This window comes from Crotalus tigris, unplaced genomic scaffold, assembly GCF_016545835.1.
Source record: "Crotalus tigris isolate CLP2741 ecotype Arizona unplaced genomic scaffold, ASM1654583v1 scf7180000024432.2438137, whole genome shotgun sequence".
NCBI classification, from domain to species: domain Eukaryota; kingdom Metazoa; phylum Chordata; class Lepidosauria; order Squamata; family Viperidae; genus Crotalus; species Crotalus tigris.
This window is the reverse complement of record NW_024100599.1, coordinates 1,138,559-1,162,149: the sequence shown is the minus strand read 5'-3', so window position 1 is coordinate 1,162,149 and position 23,591 is coordinate 1,138,559. Positions and strand designations below refer to the sequence as shown.

Genomic DNA, 23,591 nt, shown 5'->3' with positions numbered 1-23,591 from the left:
ATATAATATGGCTGATAGATGGCTCACCAAAAAGGTAGAGGTGACCTGTTCTGGATCGTATAGCTCTATATAACCCTAACTAGAGAACATGTATCAGTATGTTAGAATATCTGGCATATATTGGGTTAAGTGCTATCTCCTTAAGAGATGGATTATGGGAAATGCAGTTTAGCTAGTCAGTCATCCCATGTTAATGGGTCAGTGGGAGGAGTTTCTAAAGGGCATTGAGAGACTTCCTGGACACAAGCCAGATTGGAATGTCTTTTGTCTAAAGAAGACTATGGGCCATCAGATGTCACACGATGACCCTATGCCGCTATAAAGATGGTATGAAGAGAGCATCATTCTTTCACCTATAGGGATGGACAAAGATACATTATCAGAGGCAACCATCAAGAATGCAAGTAATCTTTCTGATTAAAGATATTTTTGTTATGAAACCATTTCTATTGAGTTTACCTATCTGATCTGATTTATGAGGCATTTTAACTCAGAACAGAATAGTGAACTGCCTTTAAGATGGAACCTGAATGGGTCATCCCAGGGACGGTTTGTGTTGATCAACCGCAAACCTCAACCTAGGTGAGCATCTCAAAGGCAGTTGAGAAGCTTGTTGGGCCTCTGACCATTCCGTGGTAGGCAAAGGGGTCAGGGGCATCTACTCTCAACGGAGCCAAATTTTCTGCTTCAGGAGTTAGGAACCGTAGGGCAATTGGGGGGAGCTGTTTGACACAGAACGTGGCTTTCCTCCCCGCTGTGCTCTGTGACACAGAGCACATTTCTTTGCTTGGGGGTTCGCTGGGGAATGGTGGTTCGTTACACACTAAAGTGCAGCTGACCTTGATGGGCGCCTCTGGGTGCTCTTCAGAGTCATGCTGGGGTTCTTTGGTTGAAGGAGGAGTAGAAGCTGCTCATTGTAGCTGTCCAGGGTCTGGATGCAGGGCTTCTGAGTGCTTGTCACTCTGGCTTGGTAGACACTTCCCCTCAGTTTCATCGGCTTTGGCCGTGTCTTCTGGAGACTTACTGCATTTAAAACCAGCCTTGTACTCTCGTAAGTCTAACTTTCTTCCTGGGGTGTTGGGGAATCCAATGGTTTGCCGTCAGGCTGGGCTGGTTCAGTGTTGAGGTCGTCTGGAGTACAATCAGTGGCTTTCGGTTGAACTTCATAAACATTGTTTCCATGAGCAGGGAAACGTGGTACAGATAGCTGGCATTTTTCTTCAGAAAACTCCTTGTTGGAGTTAACTCCCAGACTTGGCTCTCTCAACTGGTTTGTCTTTCGGGTAAGATTCGGTCTCTGGGAGGTGTTTTAAGCTCTCTAGAAACCTTTTCCCAAAATAAAAGTTTAATATGGGCCAAAGTTGATACTAAGGCAATACTAGAATGCCTTAAAACAGAGAATGCTATTAAGTGGGCTAGATTAATCCAGTCATCTACTATTGACTGGATGTCAGCCTTCAATGCATTCTCCAATCTCTGTAACATTCTGAAGAAACATCTAACAGCCAAACCTCGTACAAAAAGAGCCCAAGTAGGTAGACCCTGCTGGTTTGATCCTGAATGCCAGTGACTGAAAAAGAAACTGAAGGCAGCCATGAAGCTTGCCCAGAGGAATCCTACTGCTAAGCTAAGATGTTGCACACAAGAAGAGAATTTAAAAAAACTATAACATTAAAGAAAAAAAGCTTTGCCATTTCAATCTGGTCAGAACTCGAGTTGGCTGCCAGAAGTCATAACTGAGTAATATTTTGGCATTCTGTAGCAGGTATCCTGAAGGAGCGGAGATTTGCATTTGACATACCAATCTCTGCCGAGGACTGGGAGAATTATTATCAGTGTTTGTTTGCTTCCACTGAACCGGTAGAGAAATTGTCTTTAAGCAATGATTTAGTAAACTCTAGAACTTCCCTTTCTTGGCCACCAGTCTCAGAAAAGGAGATACAATCCATCATCAAAAGTTTAAAGAGCAATAAAGCCCTAGGTGAGGATTTCTTACCAGCAGAATTATTCAAGAAATTTCCCAATTGGTGGGGCCCTGTATTGGCAGGTCTTTTTAGACACATAAATAACACCTGCCATATACCAGTTGGGTGGAAGATGGCAATAGTTGTCCCCATATATTAAAAAGGGAATAATAAGGACCCTAGTAATTATAGGCCCATTAGCCTGATTGATATTTTAGCAAAAATATATGCTAGGTACCTTTTGAACAGAATTGAAATCTGGGTAGAGGAAAACAATATCCTCACAGAAGAACAAGCAGGTTTTAGACAAAGCCGATTTTCTATTGATAACTGCTTTGTCTTGAACCATCTAATTGCCAAATATGCCTATAAGAGGAGACCCCTGTTTGCTGCTTTCATAGACCTTACAGCAGCATTTGATATGGTAAACAGAGAAGTACTATGGAGTAAATTGACATCTCTTAAAATAGAACCTAGACTCCTGGCTTTGATTAAAGCCCTTTACACAAGGACCTGTTTGAGGGTGCGGTATGGGGTTAATGGGGCTCTAACTAACAGAATTCACACAAATAAAGGGATAAGGCAAGGGTGTATCCTGGCCCCATTATTATTTAGTTTATATATTAATGACTTGCCAGGGTTAATGAAGGATCCCATGGTACATATGCCAATGATCCGAAATACTTACTGTAATACTTGCTTTATGCCAATGATATGATTTTATTATCATATTCACAAGTAGGATTACATAGGCTATTAAGAAGATTCAGTTCTTACTGTCAGGATAACTCCCTAATCATTAGTAAAACTAAATAAAAAATAATGGTGTTTAGAAGACACCATCAGAGACATAAGTGGCAATTAGATGGTGAACCAATTGAACAGGTTAACACCTTTGTATATCTGGGCATAACTTTTTCCAAGACTGGATCTTGGGTTTGCCATCATCAACGAAGTACATTTAGAGCAAAAGCCCGCCTGAATCTATTACTTAAACTAAAGAACCATAGTTACCCAGGGTCCTTAGCCCCATTAATTAAGGTATATAAAGCTAAGGTTACCACTATGCTCTTGTATGAAGCAGAAGTTGGGGTCTCTACTCAACCACAGTCTTAGAACAAACACAGTCCCAGCATTTGAGATGTATTCTGGGTGTAGATCCAAGAACATCTGCTGCAGCAGTTAGAGCTGAATTGGGAATTCATACAATTCATGCTCTATCCAAAATTAGAGCTTATAACTACTGGTGCAAAGTCAATGAAATGGAGACTGATAGACTCCCCAAGTTATGTCTACTAGAGCAAATAAAATTACAATCACAAATCTCCTGGGTCACAAAAGTAACAAATTTTGTAAGAAGCTGTAGTCTTCCTGTCTTTTGGGTAACAGGAGAACAATTCAAAAAAAGGGCTGCCCAAAGAATTAAGGATATAGAAGCACAAAATGATATAGCGATCCTTAGTAAGGTGGGTAACTTGAAATGGATGAGTAAATACAAGCGTACTTTTCAAGCAGACAGCTATTTGAAATTACAACTGCCAAAACACCTTAGGGAGGTAATTACCCAAGTGAGATTTGAACAGCTTGATACAATGGTCAGATATGGGAGATTCCATTCTATACCTTACAATGAGCGTCTCTGCATTTGTGGAGTGGCAGAGGTAGAAGACCTGGCTCACATACTATTTGATTGTTACCTGTACAAGAGGATGAGAGACAGGTACCTCAGTCTATAACAAATGAATGACTCATTGGGATCCCCATATCAAAACAACTTACCTCATGTGCGGCCAGAACTTGAAAATAACATTTAACGCAGCACAGTATTTAAACAAAATGGTTCATCTGAGATCTGCATATGTGGGACTGATTGGGGTAGATTGCAAAGGTGACTCCAAGATATAATTTTATCATATTTTATCTATTTTAAATTACTGTACTCATTTCATTTTAGACTGTATTTTACTCTAATTTCATTTTAAATCGTATTTTACTCTAATTCCATTTTAAACTGTATTTTATCAAAGTTCATTTTAAATTGCTTTTAGCAGACTTTGGTAATGTTTTGTTGCTGGAACTTTGCACTTTGATATGGCCCAAGGGCTAATCAATAAAGATTTATTATTATTAAAAACTTACCTGTCTGTTATTTAATGGAACAACACTTCCCAAAACTGTATTAGAGAAGTGGGATTTATGGAATGGTTTCTCTTACCTTCATGATGAATGTCTCTGTATTGTAAAGGTGTCTTTTACTGCTTAAGGGGCGATTCAATCTTTTAGCAAAATGAAAATACATTTGATGCTGGAAGGAACCAAGACAGATATTAGGAAAATACTGCTTTCCAGGTTTTTCCAGATATTTAAAGGAAAAAAAATAATCACCTACCTTTAAGTGCTTCTTCACTTTCATGTCTGTTTCTTCAGTTATGTTTACATATGGAATATTCCAGTGACATCTTTGTTTCTAGAGGTAATTTAATAATTTAATATTTTTAAAAAGATCTTATTAATCTGTTTGCTAACTATTTTCTTAAAAATATTATTTTACTTAGTTGTATTACCAATAACTAGGGCATAGTGACAACTCTGTGAGTACTGAAAAGGGGTAATCGTTATTTTTCTCCTTCATTAAAAGACTAATTTCTTTTCATTTTGTTAGAATGTAGTTTTTTCCAGCATTTGTTTTTGAAAGCCTTATTACAGCAAAGGGACATATTGGGAGCACAGGTCATACTACTTCCTTCCTTTCTACTAACAATGATCATAACTTAACCCAGGGGTACAGGTGATCCATGCCAGATGTTTTGAAACACAATTCACATCAATCCCATCCATCATATGTAATGCTCAAGAATTATGAGACTGGTGATCCAAAGTTGCCCATGTCTGATAACCAGTCGCATATATTGTTTCATCCTTTGACTAGTAAAAGACATTGCCCTTTCCAACATGAATAAATAACACATTTTCAAAAGCCATTCCTGAACATCTGTAATATAACTTTTCTAGTTGTTCAGTATAATTCTTTTAGACCCCTTCCATACAGCAATCACTCCTCATAACAGTCAGATGCCAAAGTGTTGGTATATAATTCAATATCTTTAACATTTAGAGCACCTATGGGCTGTGGCCCGGTACCAGGCTGCGGGCTCTTGGCCAGCAGGTCACGGAAATGGCTGGCCAGGATGTACGTGCAGGCCGCACATTCCCCTCCCCCACTTGCGCTAGCATCCATGGCCCCATTTGCTCATGCATGCAGGTACGAATGCGGACACTAGTGAGGGTGTTCATTTGTGCGGCCCATTTGCACATGTGCAAACGGGCCGCTAGTGCGGGGTGTGTGCATGGCCCATTTGCACATACACAAACAGGCGCTAGCCGCCACGGGTGCGTGGCCATTCGCGCATGTGCACTGCACCAGCGCATCCCACATGTGTGAACGCAACCGCTAGAACTGCACCAGTGGGCATGGCCCTGTTTGCATGCGTGCATGTGCACACACGCAGTAATTTGGAAGCTGCTCTCCCCTCCAGGCCACAAGCCCAGAAAGGTTGGAGAACTCTGATTTAGAGAAATCCCCATAAATCTCATTATATACATTACAATTCCATTCCAAAGAGATACCAAATGATCACATGATCATAATTCATGAGTCAATGAACTCTTAGATTTTTTCCCCTCCAACAAAGAAAGCCCAATACCCATACTTTCAAATACATTCTTGAGGAAGTAATTGAGTTCAACTATTAAGGATTTTGCAAATAAATTTCCAACACCCCCCCCCAATAATAAAATCAGCAGACACACAATATTTTACTGCTATGTTCCATATAGCATTCTGTATTTCATAGTAAGAATAATTGATTCTATTTTTAAAAGAAGTGTATTAATATTTCTTATTTAACTATTTTCATTATCACTTTTATGCATCTACCTTGGACTATTCTTAAACTGTTCATTAAAATGATGTGTTATCCCCTACTTCTTTAATAAGAAAGTCAGATGGTAACTTACCCCAGTCCATTTTGAGCACATATCTTTGTATACATGTTTCTGTGACTTTGAAATATGTGGTGATAAAAACATTTCGTGGAGCATATCACTAGTGCATTTTTGGAAATTCAAATTGCTGGAAGGCTAAAAAAAAAGACAAATATGTTCAATATAGAATTGTTGTTCTCTCAGTTCCCAAATGTGCACATTAGATAAGTACTTGTGGAGATGAAAACAATCATTATCTGAAGGTAACTGCAAAGGATTAGAGATCTCAGCTGCCTGTTGACAAGGCTGAAAGCTAATCAGCTATATAACTGGTGCTTGATGTGGCTGATGGTGCAGATATTAGTATTCTTATAATACATTATACTTTTATTATGCAACTCCTTTGTTATATATGAATACTGCCAATTTTCCTCATTAATTAAATCATTAAGATATTGTAAATTGATATAATTCGATTACCTCAGATTTTGAATAATCTGGAATTAACTGCATATGCGCATCATTTTGTATCTCAATTCTATGATGGATAAGGAACTTTGATGTTGGAGCCTTCAAAACATCTCAAAGCCATGCTAGGTTCCCATTAATAAGAATCAAAGAGAGGGAAAAAGCCTGTTCTACTTTCTCCTGCCCTCATATTTATGTCAATAGGTGCAACATGAACCTTGCTGACATAGTTTTCCCAAACCTGTGGGTTTTCCTGCAACATACAGATAGTCATTGACTTACAACCACTAGTTTTGCTACCGTTCAAAGTTACAATGGCACTGAAAAAAATGATTCACACTTATGAACTTTGCAGTATACCCAGTTAGATGATCCAAATTCATGCACTTGGCAACCGGCATGTATTTATGGTGGTTACAGCATCCCAGGGTCATGTGATCACTATTTGTGACCTACCCAACCAGCTTACGACAAGCAAAGTCAATGGAAGAAGCCAGATTCACATAATGATCATGTGATTCACTTAACAACTGCAGTTATTCACTTAACAATCATGGAAAAAAGTCATAAAATTGGGTATGATTTACTTAACAACCACCTTGCTTAGCAATGGAAATTCTGCTCCCAATTGTGGTCATAAATCAAGGACCAACTATACATAGACTGCCCCTTATTTGTTTCTACTATTTACAATTTCAGTGGCAAAGAGGGAAGGGAAACATCATATCCACAGAAAGCTTTCTAACCTGCAATCAGAAATCCAAAATAGCCTCTAGGACACCTCCCCATTGACTACAGGAGTACATGTATAATGCATTATTCTAAAACAGTGCTTCTCAGCCTTAACAACTTTAAGATATGTGGACTTCAATTCTCTGGTTAGGAAATTCTGTTAATTGGAGTCCACATATAATTTCCAAAGGTTGAGAAACTGTTTTAGAGAAAATTATATACAGTATGAGGGAAATATGTATACAAAATGAATATATTTGGAAAAATAAGAATTTAGTACACTAGGAGTTTTTGAAATTGAACTGATATTGAAACAGCAAGAATTTGTAGAATACCAACTAGCCAAATAAAAACCATTAAAAATTGTCCTGGTCCATTTTTAGAGTTCCTAACCATTAATGTTTCAAAAGAATTCAGGTTTTGAAGATCTTCAGAATTCCTCTCAGAAAACATAGTAAGTTGGGGATAGTTAATAAAATAGACAGACATTTAAACCATATATTGAAGTTTAAAGCCAGGCTGAGATGTTGTATCTCAACTTATGTACCTAACGTATCTCAACTCTTGTATATTGTAGGTATCATATTTCATCTAACTTTCATTAGAGACCCAGGAAATTATTGCCTCCCAAGTTTTGAAGATACTGATATCCCACTCTGTAATCTAGTTTTTGCCATGGTCAATATAGTACACTCTGGTGTCTTGATTTGGAAAGATACATAAATAAACTTTACAGGCTTTACTTCTTATTGTGCAAGATCTATACATTCTAAATATTAGTTTATATGCCCTTATTCTGGTTCTGCTTGATTCAATAGCTCATTCAGATAATTCAGATGAAGTGTAGAACTCACCTTGTGAGCAACAGAGTGAGCAGCATTGATCAATACATCATATTACAGCATTAGCACAGTACCACTTATGGATAAATACGTGCCTGTTTGCATCATAGAGGCCTCCTGGACACATTAAGATCTTAGTAGTAGAGATGTCTGGCTGTCACAGTGATTGGCTCTTTGTTGACATCACAGCCAGTTTATGGAGGGGAGGGGCTGCTCACTGCTGCTTGCCTGGTGAATTTTGCTCTTTTTGAATAGTCAGATACAGGTAGTCCTCGAGTTACAAGTGTAATGAAGTCTGCCCATTCCACTCCTAACTCGAAAACTCAGAGTGAATCTCGTACCTCAAATGAGATCACTCCTTTGCTCGTTAAAACAGACGTGCCTTGTTAAGTGAACATGAGGTATCTCAGGGTGAGGAAGGCCATGGAGGGCCTACTGATGGAACAGGCCCCCAAGGCCTCCCCAACACACTAAGATACCACATGCTTCCCCCTCTCTTCCTGCCACGCCGGACTCACCTGGAAAAGATCCGTCTCCTCTCTGCCGTGGTTCCTGCTGCTGCCCGGATCTGAGGCTGGGGAATGCTTCCACGCCCCCCGGTGCCTCAATCTGTGCTCCGGAGGCCTTTTCCAGGCTGCTGCCACCCGGATTTGAGGCCAGGGAATGCTTCCACAGCCCCCCTACGGCCCGATCAGGCCTGGAAAATGCATCTGGAGCCCAGATTGGGCCATGGGGGGGGGCGTGGAAGCATTCCCCGGCTTTAGATCTGGGTAGTAGAGGCCTAAAAAGGCCTCCAGAGCCTGGATCAGTCCATGGAGGACGCGGAAGCATTCCCCCAGCCTCAAATCCGGGTTGCAGCAGCCTGGAAAATGCCTCCGGAGCCCCGTTCCAGCTTCTAGAGGCAAGTGGAAGTGTCCCCCAGCTTCAGTTCTGTTCTCTGTTGCAGAGAACAGAGGCCTAAAGTACCATGAGATCACGCGAGATCAGTAGCGTGAGATCTCGCCTCATTGATCTCGTGTGATCTTACGTTACTTTAGGACTTCATTCTCTGCAAATGCACCGAAGGCCTGGAGCAGCCAAGAAAGTGAAGGATCTCAATCTTCATAGGGTAAGTATTGAAGGCCTGGTGCCTAGGGAGACCCGGGGCGGGGTTGGGGAGTGAATAACCAGGGTGAATGTTGCAGAGCCACTGCAGTCACTCGTAAGGGCGAATGACTGCACAGGTGCTGCAATATTCATAGCTTCAAGACTTGCTCGTAAGTACTAGGGGGCGCTCATCACGTAACTTTGAATGAGCGTTAAGTGAACACTTGTAACTCAGGGATTACCTGTACCAGATTTTACTCCTAGTTATAACCTAACCTCCTCTCATCCAGTTCCTCTTCTGGCTGAGAGTCAGCAAAAATCGTCAGATAATGACTCAAATTCTGTTCCAGTTCAGAAAAACACTAGGTATCTATTTCTGATTTTAATTCATGTTCAATTTGAGTTTTAGGTTGTACATGCAGTACAGGCTAATTCTGCTGACTGCCAGCAGTTCAGCACTTCAATTCTCACCAGTTCAAGGTTGACTCAGCCTTCCTTCTTTCTGAGATTGGTAAAATGAGGACCCAGATTGTTGGGGGCAATATGCTGACTCAGTTAAATGCTTAGAGAGGGCTATAAAACACTGTGAAGCGGTATATAAGTCTAAGTGCTATTGCTATGGGGTAGACCTCACTAAACATAGCACAACTTTCATTGAAGGAAAGCATGCATTATTATTGAAATATACATACATTTGTTACATTGTCTATTGGTTGCTTGAACTGAAGGTAAAACAACAAATTTCATTATCATCCTGTAGAAAAGGTCATAAAAACTTAATGGGCTCCAATACTGCAATAATTTATTTATTTGAATATGGAAAAAAATGTTTATTGCTGTAATCTAGGCAAGTATTCATGTGTCATCTGTCCTTCATTTCTATAATTAGTATAATTACTAGCACTGTTATTTTTAAAATGTTTTTTAAAATTATTTATCTCAAAGGTAAGATATTTAAAAACTACAAGAACAAAAAAACAAAAAAGACAAAAATTAGAACTTTTACAGCTAAATAGATATGGAGTCAATTTGATTGATACACAATACTTTTATATTTGAGATTTTTTTTTAAATAAAAAAGTGATGTAAAATAGTAATATATATATATTGCAAGTACAGATGTGAAATTTTATGATTATTTGCAGACCAACTATGCAGGGGAGGCGGGGAATCTATTAGGTTTATTTGAGAATATTTGTCAACATTCAGCCAGAATTGAATAAAGCATTTCTTGGTTATGGAAATGCTTAATGTTGGCTGTATACATGTGCTCACTTTTTATTATTTTTTTTTCTTTTGTGTTTGTAAAATATGTTCCTTAATGATACATTTTCCCTTGCTCTTTGCTATTGTTATATTCTACATTTGTGTTTCAGAAGTATGTACAGCTTAGCATTTGTATTAAAAACTATGAAGAAAAATAATAGTAATTGTTGTAATTTTATGTGAAGCTCTAGAGACACACCTTTAGTATTAATGTTCTACTAAACCTCATTACATATATCTGAAATCATTATTACATGTGTTTCATTGTTACTTCTACCTGTTTGAAATAATTATATGGAACATAAACTAACAAATAGAAAAAAGTTAAAATTAATTTTTCATCTTTAAATGTACTTACTGAATGTAAAGACTTCTGAAGCAAATTTCGTTTTCTGTAAGTTGACAACATGGCTGAATGAGCTAATTTAAGGTTATATTTTATTGTTTCTTTTCCATGTAATTTTTCCTTTTCCACACTTTAGAATCAGTTACCTATAATACAAACATATCTAAATGTTTCCTTCCAAGATCATGTATATAAGGAGCTGGCAATCAAAGGAAGATCACAAGGATTACCTTTACAACTACATTTCTTATCTGCAGATTTCTATCCCATATTTTCCCCAAATTTCTTTTTCAGAATATAATTTTTATAAAATACCCACAAAGCAGCAGTCTTGGGAATATGCCCTCTTCTATAATCCTTCTGCTCTTGGTTTATAGAAATTGGTGTTTCCCAGGCAGCATAGATTCATAGCAACATTCAATGGCATAACTTGTTTGAGTTGCAGTTCAAGTTTCAGTCTCTTTGAACATCTATTGACATTAGCCCAAGCCCAAATATGAAAGAAATTAGAAGTGGAATCACGAGTTAAATCTAGTATCTGAACATTATTCAGGAACTCAGGATCATGGGTTTAGCATATCAGTATAATTTTCTGCCCTAATGACTAGAATGAGCACCATGATGTAATCTCCCTTTAAAACTTCAATTACAAATATTAGCATAAAACTTGGCGAGAAAAGAAAAATAAATCTCTATCTTGTCTGAAATTTGTTAGGTGGCTGTTTAAGTAAAATGGTTACTGTAGAAAATTATTTATTAGATTGAATAATATACTTATCCATTTAGAGAATCAAAATGGCTCTAGATACTTAAAGAGATTATGCTCAGATAAATCTTTTACTAATTAATTTTAATAATTTAATCACTTGCTTTTAATTGCTTAAAGCCTGAAAGGTAATCATTTTTCTTTTACAGGTTTTAAACTGTACTGATCATAATTCACAGCTTAAAACAGTTTACAGTATAAATACCCAGATAACCTACCTTTTAAATATTCTCTTGTGCACCTAGAAGATCTGGTTTGCATGTTAAACATCAGCAGAGAAAGAGATAGGGTATTCCAATTGTTTCCCCCCCATAACTCGTCTATTCAAGTAAATTGTCAAGGTAACTAGATTTCTGTTCCATAGAAACAAGCAACAAGTTCTTTCTCAGAGACTGATTGAATAAAAGGACAGTATTTTCTGAAGCTTGGCAGTTGTGGAGTTTCAGATATGAGAAAAAAGTTCCTTCTTTCTTCAGAAAAATATACTGATTCAGCAGAAGTGCAAATATGTTAAGTTTTTCTAGGATGAATTCATTTCATACAAATCACATTTTTGTACAACTAATCTGTCAACATTTGTGTAGCTCTTCTTTGCCAAATATGGCATATACGAAACTATAATTAGTTTCCCCACTAAATTAAACTTTTGTAGAACCCTGGATACATTAGCTTTCCCTCCAAAAAATCAGTTTTCATCTTATATGTCATAAATATTTAGTATTTAAACTCTACAAAAAGCTTAATGTTTCATAGGTCTGATATGTTAGCACAGCATCTGTGTTCCTACCAATAGTGGTGGTATGTTTGCATTTCTTTGCACACATCACCCCTCTTTCTCTTGCTTGAAACACAGGCTAACTTAGGATACTCTTGACATCAAATTATCCTTGCATTGTATTCCCTCGCTTGCTGTATCTCATACTGGGGCATGTTTTGCTATTTCTCTATTTTCCATTACTATTTTCTAACATCCAGTGTCCGGAGCATTTAAGTTCTTCCTTTTTCTCTTTAAAACCTTTAGTTTTAAAAGAAGCTTGAATTTACTTTTTTGGTAGATATAGTAGTTTTACTGCTTTGTGTGAATTCTTACACATTTCCCTCTGTTCTTCCTTCACCAACAAACCTTTCAATTTTACTTCTTTTATTCAGTCACATACTTTTTAGATGTGTTCACTTATTAGTATATCAATAACCTTTTTGATATTGATATGTTTTAAAAGTAGTTACCATATTTTATTTGGTATCAATATTTAACATGTCTTAGATACATAATTCTGCCAAATCAAATTTACGTATTTCAATTCCATTTATTTTAACAAAGACTGAACACTCCATTTAGACTCCATTTTTATCTACCACATGCTCAATGTCTGTAAAAAGAGCCTGAACATAAACAAAAACATAAAGAAAAATAGAAATTTATTTAATCCCTCCCAATAATTTTTTAAAAATGGTATTAAGGCATCTTATTCTTTATCACTACTGACCTAATAACAGAGAAGCCTCAAATAAAATATATCTGATCCATCTAAGTATCTTATCTATTAATTTGGTTGAAACTAATGACAATATCTATTATTCCAAGTAAAAAATTGAAATTGAAATAAAGGGCAGCACTTAAAGCTAGTATCCCATTATTTTTTGCAAAAACAAATACAAATTCTTCATATAATGTAATTCAAGGCAGAAATAAGTTCAACTGTTTTTAATTTCATACTGAGAAGGTAAGACCTCAAGATATTGCTAACTCCCAGCAGCCAAGAACAGCCTGACTAGGGATGAGGGAAACTGGTTATGGAAGTTCAGCAACAGCCAGAAAAATGGATCAGTTTTCTGTCTTATAAGTTCAGTCTTAAATCATTTCTTCTTTCCTATCTGTAGGCTCAACTTTTGTAACTATCTGTTTTTTTCATATATTAGCAGATATGCCAAAGGAATAATATTCTCTCTTTTTTTACTGACTGGTATTACCTAGACAACACTGGATATATAGTTTTTAATTAAATAATGGGGATAGTCATTCTTTGGTATGGGCTAATTGCCATGGAATGAATGCACCAGTGTGCACTGTATTAATATGCAATGTAGTAGTAGCAAAATTGTCATGAAAATAGAAATCACTGTTGCTACATTATTTTTTGTAACTGTAATGGCCTTGTTTTGTTTTACATTTTACACTGAAGTATAAAATGAATATGCTGTGCACAAAAGGGATGCTAATGGGTCACTTGAATTGGGCTATACATTTTTTAATGTAATTTAAGCTGGTGCATATTTTTCATAAAATCAGCTACAATAACATTTTTCAGCCTTCTAATAAAGGCTGAAGACTATGAATAGTATCTGAAATGATAGTGACGTAAATATAAGAATCAACCATGGGATTCCAATCCAAATATAGAGATTAAGAAGTCTGGAATTTTTAGAGCAAGTCTTCTAAAATTAGCTATGTTGATTTCCTTTACCGCCACAGATTTTTATGATTTAGTACAGTGAACAATATAGGTGAAAATTACATATTGTTACAGTGTCATGAAAAGTACATTGACACTGCCTTTGACATATTTCCTCTAAAGGAAAACGTGATAAGAAGAAAATCATAAAGTCAAAAAAATGTTGCTCTTGATGGGTACACTTTAACACATTTAAACATGTGTAGAACTGTTGTTTATAAAACTTGTGAAAAAAAATCAATGTTATTACAATGTGGTTTCAGCTAAGATTTTCCTGTATCAAAGTCCTCCTATTCATCATCCTTGGAGCCCGTTTTGCTCAGCTGTAAAAAGACAAAAATAATTTTATCATTTTTCTTGATCCTATCTATAGACAATGTGACAATAAACAGCAATTAAAATCAATGTGACAATTTTATTATAAACCATTGAAGTTTGTACAATATAATTTTTCTTTATAGACTGAGTCTTCATACTTGAAGTTAAAAAAAGATTTATTGTTACTTTGAGTTCTAATGTATTTAGCTATCTGTAAAATGAATAGAAAAGAGCCAAAATAATAATAGGATATATTAGACAAATATTGAAAAAAAGCATCATATGCTTTGTAGGTGCAGTTCTGTATTTCTTTTTATTTCTTATTCTATATTTCTTAGATGCAATTATACTAAGAACACACAATTGTTGCTATTTTCATCATAGCTTTACTCTACTCAGTTGTGTTCTACATAGTATAAGATCGCAAAATTATAATACGCAAGTTCAACAATGTCAGCTATTCCAAGTGAATAACATCTTTATGTCCTGGATCAGCAACTGAATTGGAGTAATACATTGTGATATATCTAAGGAACAACATGGGTCTTTTTGGATGAAAAATAATATTACCAGTTTTTATAATTATTAAACTTCTTATTTCTTCTATTTGAGCTAAACACCACACACTCATAAAAAGGTGTTAACATATTTTTTTTTCGTAAGCACTTCCAAAATGCAAAGAATAAGCTTATCAGAAAAACCCTTGATGGGTTGTAAATATGGGTTTTCTGCCAAAATGGGCATAAATGGCTATAGATGATATGGCTTCAGTTGAAACACTTAGAGAGACTAGGAGACATTTGATAAATTAGAATATGTATGTTGGATTAGTAACAGATCATCCTCACTTAAAAATGGTAATTGGGAGCGACAATTCCATTGCTAAGAGATGAGGTTATATGGCATAATGTCATGAGACTGCTCTGACTTAAATGGCAGTTGTACCAATTCTAGATGTCATTAGGCAAATCCTACATGGTTACAGTGTCCCAGTCACATTATCACCATTTGCAATCTCCATCAACTTCCCCGTTGGCTTGTTGACAGCGAACAATGAGGTTCACAAATGGCAATCACATAACCATGGATGTTGTGAACAATGGATGTTGTGACTATTTTAATTGCAAATTAGTTGCCAAATGCCCAAATTGTAATCACGTGATCACTGGGAGGTTGCAATACAGAACAGTTGTTAAGCTCCCTCATTGTTGTAAATTTGAAAGGTAATTGAAATACCGGTTGCTGAACAATCTTAATGCATGCAAACATATTTTTAAAAAATGCTTAGATACTCTTCTGAATACTCTTTTCAATGTACTTCAAAGGCAACATGGATACTTGGGACTAACCCCTATTTTTCATTTTTAAATTAGTCTTTAAAATATGAAAGATACAATATGACTTCTGAGGGACAGTGCCTGTTTATAAGTTGAGTCCCTTTTTGTGATTTTACGGAGTTGGGGAATTTGCTGAAAATCTTTGGTTTTGCTCTCAATTTTTGAACCAGTAACTAATATAAACATGAAAGGAAATAATAATAATAATAATAATAATAATAATAATAATGATGATGATGATGATGATGATGATGATGGAAGGGACTTTGGAGGTCATCTAGTCCAACCCCCTGGTCAGGCAGGAAACCCTATACCATTTCAGACAAATCTCTTTTTAAAAACCTCCAGCGCTGGAGCATTTACAGCTTCTGGAGGCAGGTCGTTCCACTGATTAATTGTTCTAACTGTCAGTTAGTTCTAGGTTGCTTTTTTCTTTGGTTAGTTTCCAAATAGTGGATGCCTGTTTTGGCTTCAACTGCCCTTACACTACAATTATTTGGTTTTAACAATCCATTTGTAAAAATCATAAAACTGTTATAATATTTTAATTTCATTATTACATAATGTATGAGATACAGATTGTTAGTGCTTAATTAAATATATACATTTTTTGTTTAAGATGGAGTACAAAATCTCTGAAACACTGATCAAGGCAAAAAAAGACATACAGGTATCATTGCTTAGAACTAAAAATATGGTTCAAAATGGTCCAAATACTTACATGCTTTATAAAAACACGAGGAAAATTCCATTATCATTCATATCCAAAATGGTTTAAAAAAGAAAAAAGAAAAAAATTAGATACTGCTTAAATCTCTCCAAAAGTTACTGTTTTAATATTTTCAATTTTCAACACTCTTACCTTGATTACATCAACCCAATTCCATCCTCGAGGAAGTTCTCCTTTGTGATCTAATCAAAATAAAAATTCTGTATGTATTTTTGCAATTTGAATTCAAGCATCTATTCTGAAATTAATGTATTAATTTACACCATAGTTTGTGGTAAAGTTTAAAATAGCAAACTCGGGCTTATTGCAAATTGTTATGAATAACTAGGCAATGCTTGGCAGTGATGAGGAAGAGAACTTATGGCCCTCCAAATGTTTATGAATTTTAACTGTCAATGTCCCTGACTACTGACATTGCTGAGAGTTCTGGTTCAACAATCAAGATTCCACAAAAGAACACGATTCATTACTATTCTGCTAGGAAACAAAAATTACTTAGACATACCTATTGCACACAAAAATTCAACATAAACCATAATGAGTGAAAAAGCCTGTATTTGCTTTATTCTATATAGAAAACGTATATTCTACACCATACTTTTTTAATTAAAAGAAAATTAAGATGTATTAGGAGTAAATTATACAAACCCGTTTTGTCAGCTAACTTCCGCTTTTGCGTTTTGGACAATTGTTCCTTTTTCTCCTTTTTCTTAGTTGGTGGTGCTGCATCAGAATGTCCAGTTGAGATGCAGTTATTTAATACTGTCTAAAGAAATGAAATGTATTATTTATTAAGAATTCTCTGTAGTTTATTAATTCTATACTTGATACTTGCATTAAATGGGATGAAAAGTCATTATATCTGCTTAAACTTTTCTGTTGTCAATACAAAATTTTTTGTAGGATATAATAAGTAATTTTAACCACTGCTCCTGGAATACTAGATTAATATAGGAATGTCAAACATTGCTACGAATTGAATTCAATCTTAAAGTGGCAATTCAATATCAAGAAACAGATAGATTGCATAGGCAAACATTTTCATATGTTGAGATAGGTCAACATTTGGGAATATAAACTTACCACAGTATTAACTGGTTGATTTTCCATGAACAGTTCTTTATTATCTTTGGCATATTCAAATATTGTATATGTCATTGAGGTTCCCAGGTTAACCTCAACTTCTTCCATTAATTTATCCAATATACCTTGTTTTACAGTCGAGGATCTAGGGCAGATGGCAAAGAAGAGATAAAAAGTTAATTCTAGAAAGACAGCTTTTTGAAAGTCTTAAGAACTGGACCACTTACATAGCATTGTTGAAGAATGCATCCATTGATATGACTGGAGCAGTTTGTGGGTATGTTTCTGGCCATGATATTTCTATAAGGAAGGCTTTGGGGTCTCCACTTTCACCTATCTAAAAACATATATAAATCATGTCTATATGGGAATCCAGTCAATTCAAGTTTTAATCAACAAAAATACTGAAATACAGATATTTCATTTTTACATTCAATGTCAATTTTTAGAAGGAATTTTCAAGAAGTATTATGTCCAACATGTGAGTATTAAAAATACTAATATAATTTCACCAGAATCAGTAAAACAGCTACACTGCAGGAAACATGGCAGTATATAAATTTAATAAATTATGATTATATCAATGATCAGCAGGACCTTTCTACCATAAGCTATATTCACTTTTCATAAATTATGAAAATATATTAAGAAAATGAGTACACCAATCTGAAAATCTCAGTGTAAAACTTGGTATATAGTCTTGAGCTGTTGCTGTTTATATAACTAGTATACCTTGGTGTTGTAGCTAAACTACAAACTGTCTTAAATATTGTTGTTGCTGAATAACCACTCATTCAGAGACTGTTCAAACTTACAATGGCGCTGAACAAATGGTATTTACAACTGATCCTTGTTTCTGATGGTCGCAACATCCCTGAGGTCATGTGATAACAATCCAGGAGCTTGAGTTCATAATTATAATATCGTAGTATCCTGCAGTCACATAATCAGCATTTGTACCTTCTTTGCCAGCTTCCTACAAGCAATAGGGAAACTGACAGGAGGTTGCAAATGGCAATCACATGGCATTGCGCTTAACATCGGTGAATCCATTTAATGGCAATCAGAAGTGCTGGAATTTTCATCGCTAAATACTGTGCTCATGAGACTTCATGCTTTATGACCATTTTGCTTAGCAATGGAAATTCCGGTCCCAAGCACCATTGTTTAGTGAGGACTACCTTGATAAAAATAGAACCTAAAGCCTGGAGGTTAATATAGGCTCATTTGAATTAATACAACTCACCCTATATTGAAATGAAATGGGACTAAGTTCCCTAAAACACTCATCACCTTCATAAATAGAACGCAATGCTTCTAACTCCATCTGAAAGAAAGCACAAGCAAACACTTTATAGTTTTATTTTTAATTTAATCTTAAACTGTATTGGGAGATCTATAAACCACTCAGCCAGGCATGAGTGGAATGGTATATATATTTAGTAAAATATTTAAAATAAATAAACAATATCTGATTGAACATAATCTTAAGTCACATTTTAGTAGTTTTCAAAAATATTAAAAGAATATTAAAAGAACTCTATAATCCTAGGAAGCTAACCATACTACATATGTATGTGATAAGTATGTGATAAGTCAATACATGTTTTCAATGGCAGATGTCATCAGCCATAAAGTATAATCAGTAGCATTGGTTATAAAAAGACTGAAAAGAATCAGAAATTGCTTTTTATGGTGCATGAAAAAAGAACATATATGTATAAAAAGTGTATAGAGCTGTAGAAAACGCTAATTTCCTAAAGAAAAATGATCTTAGCTATATTTACACAGCATCACAAATGCATCATTTGGGTTTTATGGAACCACTCCTTAGTACAACCATGGAGCAGAAAGGGTCTATTTAGACCAGAGTTTTTCAAACCTGACAACTTTTAAGATGGGTGGACCAACTCCCATAATTCTCCAGCCAGCGTGTTAAAGTTACCAAGCTCGAAAAACACTGGTTTTAATTAAATCATCCAATCCAAATTCTACTGAAGAAAGTTAAACCAGAGTTTCGTGCAATGGGTGATGCTGATAACATCTGTCAAAACGTTCCAGTTACCCCATCGTCAAAGTTCCCCGCGTGGCACTAGGGGACATTTGCAACACAGGCAAGCACTTAACAGGTGGAGTTGTTTTCCCCGCGTACTGCTGATCTGCTGCTATACAGCATATTCTCCCCCCCCCCCTCCAGCAGCTCCTACAATTAAATGCAGGGAAGGGCGGTTCTTTCCTAGCCACGCCCCTCAAGGGGAGGTTTTCACGTAAGCCCAGGGCGTCTTTACTCCTTCCATTCCCGGACTCTGCCAGTCTATTCCACGCCTTCCTATTTCTCACCTCCTGGTCCTCGTTCGCCGTCATGGCGCGACACCGGGGAAGAAGACGCCCCCCCCTCCCCGGCTCCTTTCGCTCTCTCCCTTTTCACGGTCTCCTGGGAAAAAAAAAATTGCACGTCAATCCGAGTGGGAATCGAGCACGCCAGATCAATACAGAAGATTGTCCTCGGTGCGCAGGCGCCAAAAATGACAAGGCGGAAGGGGAGTCAGGCGCTACCTCTTTAGCGGTGATTGGACAGCGTGATCATCTTCGCTCCACTTCCTCTAGCTGACAATTGGTCGATTCTTTTAACCATACCCTCTGATTTGCACGCTCTTTACCCTAGACCAGAGCAAAGCTCGGTCGGTTCCGCCTCTTTGTTCCTTCTTCTTTTCATTTGCCGCTTCGCAGAACTTTAGCTCTGCCCATTTCTTAGCACGTTCCAATAGTTGGCGCCGGGCGCTCAGGAGCCGCAGTGCTTATTGGTCAGTTATGGCTATCAATCTTAATTCGCCTGGTAAATGTTTTCCTCAGACAGGCCTCGGGTTTCTGTTCGAAGTTTTCCCTCTTTCCTCTGCACCCGATTGTCGTATGGATCGTGTCACCGAAGGCTGAGGGCGAGGTGCTCCTTCCATACCCGGGGAGGTCGTAGTGCAGGTGCGAGGCAGGGCAACTGAGAACGGAGTCGCAACGGAGCTTGCAGTGTGAGCAGATTCTCTCAAGCAAAGACACAAGGGGCGGCAGGGGCGGCGGCTGAGAAGTAGATTAAAACTGTACACAAGACATTCTGTCATTGTTTTTGGGAAAGTATTTCGGTTTCGTAGGTATGCCGCTTTTACGTAGAACGTGAAATGGAGACTTGAAGATTTTAATAAAAGCGGTATGCGTTCAGATTTAAATAAGATTTAAATTAGATTTATTTAATTCCCTAAATTATTTGTTTTCTCCTGAGGAATAAAATAAACCACTATTCTCTGGAATTACAAAATATGCTAAGCCATCAACCGTAATTTGCAAATCACAGTGTTGGCCTTCATGCAGTAGGAAAAAAAAAGAATACTCTTATTTTATATGGCGTGTAACCCAAGCTCAATGTGTTTTAGCCTTTGTGGAATAGTCTTCAGTCTGCATGGCTGCCATTACTATGCAACAAATGATTGCAAAACTATATTAATGTAAAATAAAACCAAATAAATCAAAAGAATAGAAAAATGATTTGGTGATAAAGCTGAAAATAGGCTGCCCTTTTCTGCCTTAGAAGGTTTATTGGTTTTATTTTATGGCCGTGGTTTCCCAAAACCTTTAAAAATGAGAAATATATGTAGTAGTATGGAGATTATAAATGTAGCCATATTTGATGTGAATAAGTGGGACTCATTGGTAAATTTATTTGAATATCTTTAAAGTTCACAGGTAAGTAATTTTTTTGAAGAAGATCTATAAACTAGCCTGTGGCCTAAGATTGAATTTTTTCTATCTGGTTCAATTTAGCTACAGGCAAAACCACTTTAAGACACACAATATTGTAGTGAAATGTCTAATAGAATCTATAATTATTCACGGTATATAAACTTTATATCTTGCTATACAGAAACACCTAAATTTATGTCTGCTTGTCACAAGTTTAGAATAACAACTTTAAATGTTCTGCATATTACAATACTTGTTAGGAAAATTATTTTGAATATTTTTCTGCTTAAAGTTTCAGACTATATTTGGAACCGTCAATATGAGCCCTTCACAGTGGGATTTTCCAGTGGAATTATGTTGCCGACCAATGGCCTTTGTTACACTCACTGGTTTGGATGTTGTATATAATGCTGTTCATCGAGCTGTCTGGGATGCCTTTTGTGCAAATAGGAGAGCAGACAGAGTACCAATTTCTTTTAAAGTACTTCCCGGTGATCATGAATATCCCAAATGCAGAGTAAAGGTATTACCCTAAATATTACAGTAAGAGTTAAAAGTCATATTTTAGTGTAAGTTTATTTTACTGAGATTCAAGTGTTTAAATTCTGCTTTTGCATATTCCTTTTTCAAGGTTATTTTGGAATTAACATTAGTAAAATAATTCTTTCAAAAGCAAAGGTAGAGATATGCAGCTGTATTAAATCAAGCTGAAGAAATAATGCAACATAATTTTAAACCTGCTTCATTAAGAATAAGTTTAGCAAAACTCATGCCGTACATATGCATGTTATGATTTAAAGATAAGCAGGGAAGAAAAATATAGAGCGCTAAACTGGGAGACTGTAGGTTCTTGTCCTGCCTTAAGCATGAAGCCAGCCATATAAGTTTCTACCAGTCATTGTCTCTTAACTCTAAGAAGAAGGCAATGCTCAATGACTTCTGAAATTTTGCCAAGAAAAATATAAATATTAGTCTAGGCAGTCACCAGGAGTCAACATTTACTAGAGGGGACTTAAAAAAGTCACCTGTCTACAGTAGTGATGATACTATTTTTCAACTTTTTCAGAGATTGTCATATGAATGGTACATTCCAAAGGGTATCCTGAAAACAGGTTGGATGAACAAACATCTGAATTTGGTTCCTGCACTTGTTGTGGTATTTTATGAACTAGATTGGGATGAGCCACAGTGGAAAGAAAAACAATCAGAGTGTGCTACTAGAGTTGAAATTGTCAGGTATTATTTTATCTATACTATAAAATACTGTTTTAGACTAACACTGAAGAGGGAAAGAAGGTATAATTCACATTTTTTCTTCTTGTTTTGGAATAGAAGCTATTATCTATGTGCATTTGCTATTGCCCATCTGAAAGAACAAATAAATTTTAGTTTGTTAAGTCCCATACATATGGTATTTCTGCCTTAAATAATTGATTGCCTGAAACTTTATAAACTTTAGTTAGCTTAATGTCTTATTTTTTTCAGGCAGAGTTTGCAGGGCCGAAACACAAAAGTTGCTGTAGTTTTAATTCAGAAGAAAACCCCCTTACCTCCAGGTAAAATACAATTTAACTACGGTTGTATGATTGAAATATGGTAATCTAAAGTAATGTGGAATGTTGTTCTTGTTTAGTGAGCAGAAATATGAGCAGTGAAAACAGTTGGAAATAGTTTAGGTTGGAATCCAGTATTCATCTTCCACCAATGAAATTTTTGTCAATGAAAGCAGGACATTTCCCCTCTGGTTTTCAATAAACCCAGAAGGACTGTCCTGGATGATAGGATATCCTTTGGAACAGATTTGTAAAGTTTGCCCTATCACATTTTTGACAATCGAAGCAGTTCTGTTAAGGGAAGAGAAGACTAGATGCATTACAATAAACAGGAACTTTTTGTTTATAATACAACTACACTTTGTAACTGACAATTTTGCAGTACAATTATACTTATTAGGAAAAATATTTAAAACAATAAAAGATATAGAAAAAGATACATCTGGGAAACCTTTTAATAAGGGCTTTGGTTAAGATAATGAGAGTCTGCATTTTAGAAATTCACAGACAAAAGATTTTCTCTTCCTCCTTTTGAAAATGCATAATTCATATAAATTATTACTTGAAAGAACTGTCCATCAAGCCAATTGCTCTCAAATGTTGTTTTTACAAATTACAACTTGAAATTTGGATCAGTCTGGACATACTGTAATTATTTGCTATAGCCTGAAAGCCATCAACCTATAAAATGGATCAGTCTTTCCTATGAAATGGATCAATTAATTATTTCAGCTGTTGCATAATGAAAAAAACAGTTACAGCTGTATGCAGAGGAGTAGTGATTCTGATTCTTTCTAGGAAGGTGGTTGCAGTCAGAGTGTGAGGAGAGATCAAGCCTTGGGCATCGGAGTTGCTACAGGGCTGATTCTTCTCCCTCATCTTACTGAGTATCTCAGACGATAAGGTTGTATAGCACTTGGCTATACAACTCCAG

At 36.2% G+C, this 23,591-nt stretch overlaps 3 protein-coding genes across 15 annotated transcripts in view; 1 reads left to right on the top strand and 2 right to left on the bottom strand.

Annotated features, from left to right (window-relative positions):
- Nucleotides 1-14,230, bottom strand: part of LOC120302418 (NACHT and WD repeat domain-containing protein 2-like) — a 66,281-nt gene extending 52,051 nt beyond the window's left edge. For 5 of the 10 annotated variants that reach the window (XR_005555126.1, XM_039330790.1, XM_039330795.1 and 2 more), the window contains exons 1-6: nucleotides 11,673-12,512; nucleotides 11,008-11,158; nucleotides 10,701-10,834; nucleotides 5,982-6,104; nucleotides 4,354-4,431; nucleotides 4,180-4,269 (exon numbers count right to left, since the gene is read on the bottom strand). Coding sequence is in view for 7 of the 10 variants with exons in the window: in XM_039330790.1 (XP_039186724.1) it covers nucleotides 4,180-4,269; nucleotides 4,354-4,431; nucleotides 5,982-6,104; nucleotides 10,701-10,751 (342 nt within the window). In the remaining 3 variants the exon portion in view is untranslated. Of the gene's footprint in view, nucleotides 1-839; nucleotides 3,817-4,179; nucleotides 4,270-4,353; nucleotides 4,432-5,981; nucleotides 6,105-10,700; nucleotides 10,835-11,007; nucleotides 11,159-11,672; nucleotides 12,513-14,157 lie in introns of those variants that run through there. The other 5 variants (XM_039330792.1, XM_039330794.1, XM_039330791.1 and 2 more) reach the window with 5 other exon arrangements.
- Nucleotides 12,666-19,907, bottom strand: RWDD4 (RWD domain containing 4). The gene is made up of 8 exons (XM_039330809.1): nucleotides 19,716-19,907; nucleotides 18,622-18,702; nucleotides 17,603-17,712; nucleotides 17,376-17,520; nucleotides 16,941-17,058; nucleotides 16,425-16,474; nucleotides 16,284-16,286; nucleotides 12,666-14,230 (listed from the first exon to the last, which is right to left on the bottom strand). The coding sequence occupies exons 1-8, from the start codon at nucleotides 19,737-19,739 to the stop codon at nucleotides 14,198-14,200; spliced, it is 564 nt and encodes a 187-aa protein (XP_039186743.1). The 5' UTR covers nucleotides 19,740-19,907; the 3' UTR covers nucleotides 12,666-14,197.
- A 147-nt stretch (nucleotides 19,908-20,054) lies between these two features.
- Nucleotides 20,055-23,591, top strand: part of TRAPPC11 (trafficking protein particle complex 11) — a 38,362-nt gene continuing 34,825 nt past the window's right edge. The window contains exons 1-4 of one of the 4 annotated variants that reach the window (XM_039330803.1): nucleotides 20,055-20,179; nucleotides 21,397-21,627; nucleotides 22,171-22,340; nucleotides 22,590-22,660. In XM_039330803.1, the coding sequence (XP_039186737.1) occupies nucleotides 21,424-21,627; nucleotides 22,171-22,340; nucleotides 22,590-22,660 (445 nt within the window). In that variant the 5' untranslated portion in view covers nucleotides 20,055-20,179; nucleotides 21,397-21,423. The other 3 variants (XM_039330801.1, XM_039330802.1, XM_039330804.1) reach the window with 3 other exon arrangements.